This window comes from Bos javanicus, chromosome 11, assembly GCF_032452875.1.
Source record: "Bos javanicus breed banteng chromosome 11, ARS-OSU_banteng_1.0, whole genome shotgun sequence".
Classification (NCBI taxonomy): domain Eukaryota; kingdom Metazoa; phylum Chordata; class Mammalia; order Artiodactyla; family Bovidae; genus Bos; species Bos javanicus.
In genome coordinates, this window is record NC_083878.1 from 1453067 (window position 1) to 1465496 (window position 12430).

The 12430-nt window shown below is 42.5% G+C and overlaps 1 protein-coding gene across 3 annotated transcripts in view; it reads right to left on the reverse strand.

Annotated features, from left to right (window-relative positions):
• ACOXL (acyl-CoA oxidase like) overlaps positions 1 to 12430 on the reverse strand; it is a 330642-nt gene that overhangs the window by 23481 nt on the left and 294731 nt on the right. For 2 of the 3 annotated variants that reach the window (XM_061431434.1, XM_061431436.1), the window contains exon 18: positions 2438 to 2539. In XM_061431434.1, coding sequence (XP_061287418.1) covers positions 2438 to 2539 — 102 coding nt within the window. Of the gene's footprint in view, positions 1 to 718; positions 1995 to 2437; positions 2540 to 12430 lie in introns of those variants that run through there. The other variant, XM_061431435.1, reaches the window with a different exon arrangement.

Consider the following 12430-nt stretch of genomic DNA (forward strand, 5'->3'; position numbering starts at 1 on the left):
TTTTCATTTCAATCCCAAAGAAAGGCAATGCTAAAGAATGTTTAAACTACTGCACAATTGCACTCAGCTCACACGCTAGCAAAGTAATGCTCAAAATTCTCCAAGCTAGGCTTCAACAGTACCTGAACTGAGAACTTCCACATGTTCAAGCTGCATTTAGAAAAGGCAGAAGAACCCGAGATTAAATTGCCAATATCCATTGGATCATAGAAAAAGCAAGAGAATTCCAGAAAAACATCTACTTCTGCTTCATTGACTATCCTTTGACTGTGGATCACAAAAAAATTGTGGGAAATTCTTCAAGAGATGGGAATACCAGACCACCTTACCTGGCTCCTGAGAAATCTGTGCACAGGTCAAGAAGCAACAGTTAGAACTGGACATGGAACAATGGACTGGTTCCAAATTGGGAAAGGAGAATGTCAAGGCTGCTTACTAAATGTCACCTTGCTTATTCAACTTATATGCAGAGTACATCATGTGAAATGCCAGGTTGGATGAAGCCCAAGCTGGAATCAAGATTGCTGAGAGAAATATCAATAACCTCAGATATGCAGATGACACCAGCCTTATGGCAGAAAGTGAAGAGGACCTAAAGAGCCTCTAGATGAAACTGAAAGAGGAGAGTGAAAAAGCTGGCTTAAAACTCAACATTCCAAAAATGAAGATCATGGCATCTGGGCCCATCCCTTCATGGCAAATAGATGGGAAAACAATGGAAACAGTGACAGACTTTATTTTCTTTGTCTCCAAATCACTACAGATGGTGATTGCAGCCATGAAATTAAAAGACACTTACTTCTTGGAAGAAAAGCTATGACAAACCTAGATAGCATATGAAAAAGCAGAGACATTATTTTGCTGACAAGGTCCATCTAGTCAAAGCTTTGGTTTTTCCAGTAGTCATGTATGGATGTGAGAGTTGGACCATAAAGAAGGTTGAGAACTGAAGAACTAATGCTTTTGAACTGTGGTGTTGGAGAAGACTCTTGAGAGTCCCTTGGACTGCAAGGAGATCAAATCAGTCCATCCTAAAGGAAATCAATCCTGAATATTCATTGTAAGGACTGACGTTGAAGCTGAAGCTCCATACTTTGGCCACTTGATGCAAAGAGCTGACTCATTGGAAACGACCCTGATGCTGGGAAAGATTGAAGGCGGGAGGAGAAGGTGACAACAGAGGATGAGATGGTCGGATGGCACCACTGACTCAATGGACTTGAGTCTGAGCAATCCCCGAGAGTTGGTGGTGGACAGGGAAGCCTGGCGTGCTGCAGTCCATGGGGTTGCAGAGTCGGACATGCCTGAGCAACTTGAGCAACGACAACAACCCCATCTGAGGTTCACTTGCATTTCTTCCTCATTTGAATCTCTTCCTCCACTGTGAATTTTCCCTTCTTCAAGGTTGAGCAAAGAACACCATTAATTCCTGGTGTTAGTCTCTCAGTCTCGTCTGGCTCCTCTGTCCATGGAATTTTCCAGGCAAGAATACTGGAGTGGGTTACCATTCCCTTCTCCAGGGGATCTTCCCAACCCCAGGGATCAAACCCGGGTCTTCTGTATTGCAGGCAGATTCTTTATACTGTGTGAGCCACCAGGAAAGCCCATTAACTCCTAAGTGTCCACTGAACTCTAAAATTATTCTTGAGGTCAAGTTCATTAAAGAGCTCCATTTTCTTGTGTTACTTGTGTTAATAAAGGCAGTTTTGTGTCCCGAGCTATAATAGGCTCCCTTGAATACAGAGACTGACAATATCCTTGTGTGCATTTTTCAGCATCTAACAGGGCGCCTGGAAGAAAGGGGAAATCCAGAAAATGCTTCTGGATGGTTATGCTCGTCTGATGGTCCTTTTCTAGAGCGGCATCTTGGTGATGATTCGCTGGATCCATCTTCATTTCCAGGTGCTCTGCGGCTGTCGTACTGAATTCCAATTGCAACCACCGACAAAATACCACCAGGCCTTTTTTCCAAATATACAGAATGACTTAATAGGCTTTGGTAAGAAGTAAGAAAATGAAAATTATTTCATACCTCTTTTTAATCTTTTTGCAACACTTTTGATTCCCTCCTATCCATTACACATTAGAAATTCACCCAACGGTGGGAGGGAGGCTCAAGAAAGAGGAAATATGTGTACACTTACAGCTGATTCATGTTGTTGTTCAGCAGAAAGGAATACAACATTGTAAAGCGATTATCCTCCAATTAAAAAATTTTTTAAAAAGACAAAACTGTGAATCACTTCCTTGTCACTTAAACTCTGAAGTGTAATATGATCACGGTAGGCAATGAAAACACATATGTGAAATCCCAGAGGCATAAAAACTCACGAGTAGAAACCACCACCAACAGATTGGCAGGAGTGTTTTCTAAAAAAGCAAAGAGCTGACAACTGAGATATGAAGGGCTTCTTCTGCACCCCGGGGGCATTCTTACCTGACGCCTAATCCTCATGCTGGTCATGGGAGTCAAATATTTATGTTCCAGATACCAGGCTCGCTCCTGGAACACAAGCTTGGTTCCATATAGCAGACAAAACTAAGGGTTGTGGGGAGAGGAAAGAAATGGAAGAACATGTTAGAAATTGCAGAATCTAAGGAAGTGAATGAGAAATAACATAATACACTTCCTAAAATCATAAAAGCTAATACATACTTAACGTAAGATGGTCACATTTAAAATTTTTTTATTTTCTATGGGATATAATTGATTAACATTGATGTGTTAGTTACAGATATATAGCAAAGTGATTCAGTTATGCCTGTATAAATATCCATTCTTTTTCAAACTCTTTTCCTATTTATGCTCTTACAGAATACTGAGTCGAGTTCCCTGTACTATACAGTAGGTCCTTGTTGGTTATCTATTTTAAAGATAGCAGTGTGTACCTGTCCATCCCAAACTCCCCCTCTGTCCCTCCCACCCAATGCTTTCTCCCTAGTAACCATAAATTCATTCTCTAAGTCTGAAAATGGTCACATTCTGGACATGCAGTTTATGTTTTATGTTTTGAAACCACTCTATGGAGATATTTAAAGCATAGATAAAACTATAAAAAAAATAATGTAACCAACTCCCATGTCTCCATCCTCCCAGTTCAACAAATATAAATTCACAGCCAGTCTTGCTTCATCTGTAATCTCTAGTTCTTTCCTATCCCAGATTATTTAGAAGCAAGTGTTAGCCACTCAGTTGTGTCCAACTCTGATCCCATGAACTGTAGCCTCTCTCCATGGAATTCTCCAGGCACGGATACTGGAGTGGGTAGCCATTCCCTTCTCTAGGTTTAGAAGCAAGGTCCACTCATAACGTATTTTAAAAGATAAATGTAATATATTTGTTTGCTTTTTTCTTGATCCATGAAAGAATACTCTAAACACACATTCTGAATAATATCATCTTGATATTTTCCATTGAACATGCTGTTTAATTCGACCTTCATAAAAATAGCATTCTTCATTTGCATTTTATTTCAATATGTTTCTTCTATCATGTTTCTGAAACCTTCACACAGACCTCCTTCATGATATCAGTGGCATCCAGCAATAATAGATGAGTTTTACTGTATCAGCAAGTAATTATTTTATTTTATTTTACTTGGCCACACCATGCAGCATGTGGGATCTTCCCCAACTAGGGATCAAACCTGTGCCCCCTGTACTGGGTGCACAGAGTCAACCAATGGACCACACAGAAGTTCCAGCAAGTAACTTGTGAATTAACTATTCTTTTAACTTTTCACATTTAAAAATTCCAAAATTATACAAAAGCAGAGTGGGGGCAGGAGGAGAAGGGGACGACAGAGGATGAGATGGCTGGATGGCATCACTGACTCAATGGACATGGGTTTGGGGAGACTCCGGGAGTTGGTGATGGACGGGGAGGCCTGGCGTGCTGCGGTTCATGGGGTCGCAAAGAGTTGGACACGACTGAGTGACTGAACTGAACTGAACTGAGAGACAATAGTATAAAGTACCTCCATGTTCGTGTCATCCAGCTCTAATAGCGATCCACTCATGGCCAGTCTTGTTTTATCTCTACCCACATCTGTTTCTCACTTTCTGTATTACTGTGAAGTTCAGCTGTTACTAGCTCTAGGTTGGGAGGGAAGAGAGAAGGGAGGGACTACTGGATCCTGGAAGAGAGAACTCTGTATTCAGGAACACCTTCAGAGGAGCCATGACCTTCATCAAGGAACACAGAAACCCCAAGGTGATCTCACAAGAAGGCAGGCAAGGGGCAGGGATATTCCACCTTATTCTTCTCCCTGTCTCTGATCTCTAGGTGGGGCTTCCTGTTCTCCGAACCTAACTGGATCCAAAGGGCAAGAATTCCTCTGATGTTAGTTCAGTTCAGTCACTCAGTCGTATCCGACTCTTTGGGACCCCATGGACTGCAGCATGCCAGGCTTCCCTGTCCACCACCAACTCTCGGAGATTGCTCAGACTCAAGTCCATTGAGTCGGTGATGCCATCCAACCATCTCATCCTCTGTTGTCACCTTCTCCTCCCGCCTTCAATCTTTCCCAGCATCAGGGTCGTTTCCAATGAGTCAGCTCTTTGCATCAAGTGGCCAAAGTATGGAGCTTCAGCTTCAACGTCAGTCCTTCCAATGAATATTCAGGATTGATTTCCTTTAGGATGGACTGATTTGATCTCCTTGCTGTCCAGGGGACTCTCAAGAGTCTTCTCCAACACCACAGTTCAAAAGCATTAGTTTTACAGTGCTCAACCTTCTTTATGGTCCAGCTCTCACATCCATACATGACTACTGGAAAAACCATAGGTTTGACTAGATGGACCTTTGTTGGTAAAGTAATGTCTCTGCTTTTTAATATGCTGTCTAGGTTTGTCATAGCTTTCCTTCCAAGAAGTAAGTGTCTTTTAACTTCATGGCTTCAATCACCATCTGTAGTCATTTGGAGACAAAGAAAATAAAGTCTGTCACTGTTTCCATTGTTTTCCCATCTATTTGCCATGAAAGGATGGGCCCAGATGCCGTGATCTTCATTTTTTGAATGTTGAATTTTAAGCCAGCTTTTTCACTCTCCTCTTTCACTTTCATCTAGAGGCTGTTTAGGTCCTCTTCACTTTCTGCCATAAGGTTGGTGTCATCTACATATCTGAGGTTATTGATATTTCTCTCAGCAATCTTGATTCCAGCTTGGGCTTCATCCAACCTGGTATTTCGCATGATGTACTCTGCATATAAGTTGAACAAGCAAGGTGACAATATACAGCCTTGACATTCTCCTTTCCCAATTTGGAACCAGTCCATTGTTCCATGTCCAGTTCTAACTGTTGCTTCTTGACCTGTGCACAGATTTCTCAGGAGCCAGGTAAGGTGGTCTGGTATTCCCATCTCTTGAAGAATTTCCCACAATTTTTTTGTGATCCACAGTCAAAGGATAGTCAATGAAGCAGAAGTAGATGTTTTTCTGGAATTCTCTGGCTTTTTCTATGATCCAATGGATATTGGCAATTTAATCTCGGGTTCTTCTGCCTTTTCTAAATGCAGCTTGAACATCTGGAAGTTCTCAGTTCAGGTACTGTTGAAGCCTAGCTTGGAGAATTTTGAGCGTTACTTTGCTAGCGTGTGAGCTGAGTGCAATTGTGCGGTAGTTTAAACATTCTTTAGCATTGCCTTTCTTTGGGATTGGAATGAAAATTGAGCTTTTCCAGTCCTATGGCCACTGCTGAGTTTTCCAAATTTGCTGGGTTATTGAGTAAAGCACTTTAATAGCATCATCTTTTAGGATTTGAAATAGCTCAGCTGGAATTCCATCACCTCCACTAGCTTTGTTCATAGTGATGCTTCTTAAGGCCCACTTAACTTTGCACTCCAGGATTCCTGGCTCCAGGTGTGATACAAGTCATGTAGATCAATTTTCTCAGCCCAGAATAGGGTTGAGAAGGGTGGAGAATAAGAGATGGAGAGGCAGATGGAGGATGTCTGGCATGTGTTCCATCCCTAATGACCCCCACAGGTGGTCATCCAGCCTTAGTCCAGTCCTATCTCAAGTTCAAGATCACTTGGAGCCCCTCACAGACCCCAGCTTCTGGCACTATTCTCAGACCTCTTCCTAGACTGCCACCTTTCAAAAAAAAAGTCATTGATGTATAGTTGATTTACAAAGTTGTGTTACTTTTTGCAGCATAGAAAAGTGATTCAGTTTTATATGAAATGAACTGATCTAATGAATTGTGTTAATCACTTAGTTATGTCCAACTTTTGTGACCCCATGGACTGTAGCCTGCGAGCCTCCTCTATGGGATTCTCCAGGACAAGAACACTGGAGTGGGTTGCCATTCCCTTCTCCATGGGATCTTTCCAACCCAGAGTTTGAACCCATGTCTCCTACATTGGTAGATGGATTCTTTACCACGGAGCTGCCAGGGAAGCCCATATATATGTACATATATATTCTCTTTCATATTCTTTTCCATTTTGGTTTATCACAGGGTATTGAATGCAGTTCCCTGCGCTACAGAGTTGGACCTTGTTGTTTATCCATTCCATATATAATAGCGTTAAGCTAGTAATATGAAACTCCTAAATCTTTCCTCCCCCACTCTCCTCCTCCTTGGCAATGACAACTTTGTTTTCTATGTGTGTGAGTCCATTTCTGTTGTGTAGATAACTTCATTTGTATCATATTTAGCTTCCAGAAATAAGTGATATCTATAGTATGTTTTTCTTTTTCTGACTTACTTCACTTAGTATAATAATCTCTAGATCCATCCATGATGCAGCAAATGGCATTATTTCATTCTTTTTTACAACTGAGTAATGTTCCATTGTATATATATGTACCACATCTTCTTTATCCACTTACCTACCAGACTGCCATCTTTAACCAGGGTCACATCATGCTCCATGACTATTCGGCCCTATAGCTGCTCTGCCCTTCTGTCCTGAATTGTCCTCCCAATGATAGTTCGTGGCTCTGGTGTATCTGATGCTCAGAGCCACTTCTCTGGCTTTGAATTTCTGCTTTTCTCCTTGAACACAGTTCAGACTCTTCTTTGGCTAGCCTCTTTGCTTGTCTGGGGAAACAGGCATCCTTATTCTTGGTTGCCAGCAGAACACCACCTCCAAACACCATCAGCCCAGCCTTAGACCCTTAAAGAGAACCTGAGCGTGTTTCCTTTTATGTTCCAGAGATGGGAGCTCAGTGCCACAGAGGCATCCAGTTCTTCTATCTACTCTTGGAAGAACCATTGCCTATCGAGCCATTTGTTTATGTGGAACCTGAATTTATGGAGTGCTGACTCTGTCAGAAAGGGGTCTTGTCCTGCTCATTTCTGTATGCCTAGCGACTGGAAAAGGAGCTGGTTAGACGGTAAGAGACTGGCTGACATCCAATTTCGTATACTTCCTGGCTATTAATCCTATAACTTTTGCTGCCTAGGGAGTAGAGCATGAACATATGAAAGTATCCAGACAACAGCTCTTAACAAGTGTAAAGATGAGTTTCACATCCCTACTTAGTCTTTCTCCAGATGATCAGCCTTCACAGACTGCCATTTTTCTCACCTTGCAGCTTCCAGCTCTTGTGCCACCTTGAACCTGGTAGCTCCTTTTAAATGTGTAATTCTCCCCTCCAAGGCATCTCACGGGATGAGCACAGGGCCCGGGTGTTTTCTCATCACTAGTGTCGGGCCACCATTGCTGTCCTGCTCTGGACTCTACACTTTTACAAGCAAGGTAAACGGAATTTGCTTTTATGACAGCCACATAATGGTTTTTTGAAGAAATGACTGAAAGAATATGATGCAAATTTGATTTACATTGAATGCTTTCTCAGTTGACACTCCTACTGCGTCTTTTTCTCCATGAACTGTTTCAACCAACTTATACATACATATACACATCCCACCTACCTCTGCTGCTGCTGCTGCCAAGTCACTTCAGTCGTGTCCGACTCTGTGTGACTCCATAGATGGCAGCCCACCAGGCTCCCCCGTCCCTGGGATTCTCCAGGCAAGAACACTGGAGTGGGTTGCCATTTCCTTCTCCAATGCATGGAAGTGAAAAGGGAAAGTGAAGTCGTTCAGTCATGTCTGACTCTGTGCGACCCCATGGACTGCAGCCTACCAGGCTCCTCCGTCCATGGGATTTTCCAGGCACGAGTACTGGAGTGGGGTGCCATTGCCACCTACCTCAAGTCCCCCAAATCTCTAAGAATATCGATTCAGTCACCTCACATGTTTGTAGCATTTTACAAATTGTTAAGTCCCACCTATGTCTTTATATGTTAGAACCCAACTGATGGGTCTAAAACTTTTCATTCGAATATTTGAGAATCTCTTTAATAGACTATCATTTAACTCATATTCCTCTAGCTTGTACATAAGGATATCCTAAGGGTCTGGAAGGTGTGGGCCAAAATCAAGATATATCAAGTATTTAGTATTCCAGTAATCTGATTAAGAAAGGAAGTAAGATTAGTTTAGCAAGAGCTTGGCTTAAAGCTCAACATTCAGAAAACTGAGATCATGGCATCTGGTCCCATCACTTCATGGGAAATAGATGGGGAAACAGGGGAAACAGTGTCAGACTTTATTTTTCTGGGCTCCAAAATCACTGCAGATGGTGATTGCAGCCATGAAATTAAAAGACACTTACTCCTTGGAAGGAAAGTTATGACCAACCTAGATAGCATATTCACAGCAGAGATATTACTTTGCCAACAAAGGTTCGTCTAGTCAAGGCTATGGTTTTTCCTGTGGTCATGTATGGATGTGACAGTTGGACTGTGAAGAAGGCTGAGCACCGAAGAATTGATGCTTTTGAACTGTGGTGTTGGAGAAGACTCTTGAGAGTCCCTTGGATTGCAAGGAGATCCAACCAGTCCATTCTGAAGGAGATCAGCCCTGGGATTTTTTTGGAAGGAATGACGCTGAAGCTGAAACTCCAGTACTTTGGCCACCTCATGTGAAGAGTTGACTCATTGGAAAAGACTCTGATGCTGGGAGGGATTGGGGGCAAGAGGAGAAGGGGACGACAGAGGACGAGATGGCTGGATGGCATCACTGACTCGATGGACGTGAGTCTGAGTGAACTCCGGGAGTTGGTGATGGACAGGGAGGCCTGGCGTGCTGTGATTCATGGGGTCACAAAGAGTCGGACACAACTGAGGGACTGATCTGATCTGATCTGATAGCCATAGTGAACACAGACAGGCTCCTAGTGACCATCTTTTTCTTTCTTTCTTTTAAAACATATTTAGGTAGGTATAGCTATTTGGGCAATGGCACCCCACTCCAGTACTTTTGCCTGGAAAATCCCATGGATGGAGGAGCCTGGTAGGCTGCAGTCCATGGGGTCGCTAGAGTCGGACACGACTGAGTGACTTCACTTTCACTTTTCACTTTCATGCATTGGAGAAGGAAATGGCAACCCACTCCAGTGTTCTTGCCTGGAGAATCCCAGGGACGGGGGAGGCTGGTGGGCTGCCATCTGTGGGGTCACACAGAGTCGGACACAACTGAAGTGACTCAGCAGCAGCAGCTGTTTGGCTGTGACAGGTCTTACTTTGTGATATGCAGGATCTTCCATCTTTGTCACGTCATGCGAGATCTTTGGTTACAGCATGTAACCTTGGCCAGGGATCAAACCCAGGCCCCCTGTATTGGGAGTGTGGAGTCTTAGCCACTGGACCACCAGGGATGTCCTGTGACCATCTTTTTCTAATTGCTCATAAACTACTATGAATTGCTTTTTCTCACATTTTAACTTGGATTTATATCAATCTTAAATTCTATAGTTTCCACAATCATTATTTCTATCTTTAAAATGTGGACATTTGCTCATTTATGCTTTTCTGACATCTCTTTTGTCCTCTGTAGTTTCACATGTCTCACAACTGTGTCCTTCCCAATTCAGAGAGAAGACGGGAATTTGGGAGACAGGTAGGGCTGCTTTCTCTTTGCATTTATGAACATCAAAGCTTTCTTCCCCACACCAGTTATCTGTCTCCTCAAATGCTGAGTGTAGCTAAAAAGAGCCTTTGACATCTTCTGCTGCTGCTAAGTCACTTCAGTCGTGTCTGACTCTGTGCGACCCCATAGATGGCAGCCCACCAGGCTCCCCTGTCCCTGGAATTTTCCAGGCAAGAACACTGGAGTGGGTTGCCATTTCCTTCTCCAATGCATGAAAGTGAAAAGCAAAAGTGAAGTCACTCAGTCGTGTCTGACCTTCAGCGACCCCATGGACTGCAGCCTACCAGGCTCCTCCGTCCACGGGATTTTCCAGGCAAGAGTACTGGAGTGGAGTGCCATTGCCTTCTCTGTTCACATCTTCATCAGATTATTTGCAAGCCTCACGTTATACTGGGATTTGAGCATACTGACATTTATTAAATGCTACCCTTTGTATTTGTCTCTGGACAAGCATTCCTTCATCATCCCATTCCTCATTCTTATAGTGTCCTTAGACTTATGGTAATCAGGGTGCCCTCCCTACACGTCTCTCGGTTTCTTTACATGTATCTCAAATTACCCCTTCCCTCCTATGTCTATTGTACTGTCAGAATAATATTTTACTGTTCTTCTTACTCTTAAGTACATGTGCCCCTTGGAAATCTCTGTCCAAAGAATCATAATAACCAGTATTTATTAAGCATGTACTATGTGCCAGGCACTACGAGGTATTTTCCATGCATCTCATTTAGTCCTCACAATAATCCTGAATGTAGCCACAACTCCTGGGCAGAACAAATGGAGAAGCAATTTGAGGAACTGAAAAATCATAGTAGAGAGACTAGGGAAGAAGACCAGAATTTAGAGTACCACCAAACAGCTGGTGAGTCTAATTTTTTTTCCTAGTCCTCAAACTGCTTGTCCTTGGAGTCATATGCAGCAGACCAAGGATGGAAAACGGAGCCCTGAGGAACCAGAGAGTACCAAGGAGGTCATGGAGAGGGAACCCCATAAACTTGTTTATGAACTTCTGGGCTCAACCCCAGGTGTGCATACACGGATCTAATGCTCATCAGCACACAAAACACTCTGAGAACTGAACTAGCAAGTAAATGAGCTCCAGATGTCAGACTGGCCACTGTGTGGTGCGTATGTGGGACAGAGCAGAACAGAGCTGCACAGGCTTTGAGGCCAAAGTGACACTGAAACCGCAGTGAACGAAAGGTGAGCTGCAACGCAGCCCAAAAGCCAGATATACTCACTGCTGAAATGAAAATATTAACATTCTTCAGTGGGATTCTAAAAAGACCCAGAATCTCATAACATAATATTCAAAATGCCCAGGAAATGGGGAATCCCCTGGTGGTCCAGTGTTTAGGACTCTGCACTCTCACCACTCAGGCCTGGGGTTTGATCCCGGGCTAGGGAACTAAGATCCCACAGGCTGTGAGGTACAAAAACAAAAATGTCCAGAAAGTAATTTTTTAAAGTTCAGCACATGAAGGGCAAGGGAAATATAACCTGTGTAGAAAAAGACAATCAACACATGCCAATGAAAAATGGCACAGATGTTGGAATTATTTGGCAAAAGTTTTAAAACACCTTTGATAGCACAGAGTAAAGTTAGTCAGAAAGAGAAGAACAAATAACGTATATTAATGAATATACGTGAAATCTAGAAAAATGGTAAGTAAAAGTGTTAGTCGCTCAATCACGTCCAACTCTTTGCAACCCCATGGACTGTAACCCACCAGGCTCCTCTGTCCATGGAATTCTCCAGGCAAGAATATTGGAGTGGGTAGCCATACCCTTCTCCAGGGGATCTTCCTGACCCAGGGATCAAACCCATGTCTCCTGCATTGCAGGTAGATTTTTTACCGTCTGAGTCACCAGGGAAGCCCAGAAAAAATGGTAGAGATGATCTTATCTGCAAAGCAGATATAGAGAACAATCACATGGACACCAAGGGGTTGGGAGGGACTGAGATTGACAGGTATATATACTATTGACATATATATATGTCGATTGGCATATATATATACACTATATATTGAGATTGAGATTGACAAATATATATATATATATACTATTGATACTATGTATAAAATAGATAACTAATAAGAACCTACTGTATAGCACAGGGAATGCTACTCAATGCTCTGTGGTGACCTACGTGGGTAGGAAATCCAAAATAAAAAAGGAGGGCAGGAGGGATGTATGTATATGTATGGCTGATTCACTTTACTGTACAGTAGAAACTAACACATTGTGAAATGACTATACTCCAATAAAATTTATTTTTAAAAATGTAAAAAAAATTCTTTAACAAGTGATCATAAACCATCTTGAAACAAAAGGTAAAGTAATAGGTTTTAATGCAGAAATAAAAGATACTAAAGAGAATGGAAATTTTAGAACTAAAAATTACAATGATCAAAAGAAAAATCAACAGCATTAGGATGGGGGAAACAGAGGTAAGAGTTAGTGAGCTGGATGATGGAGCAAT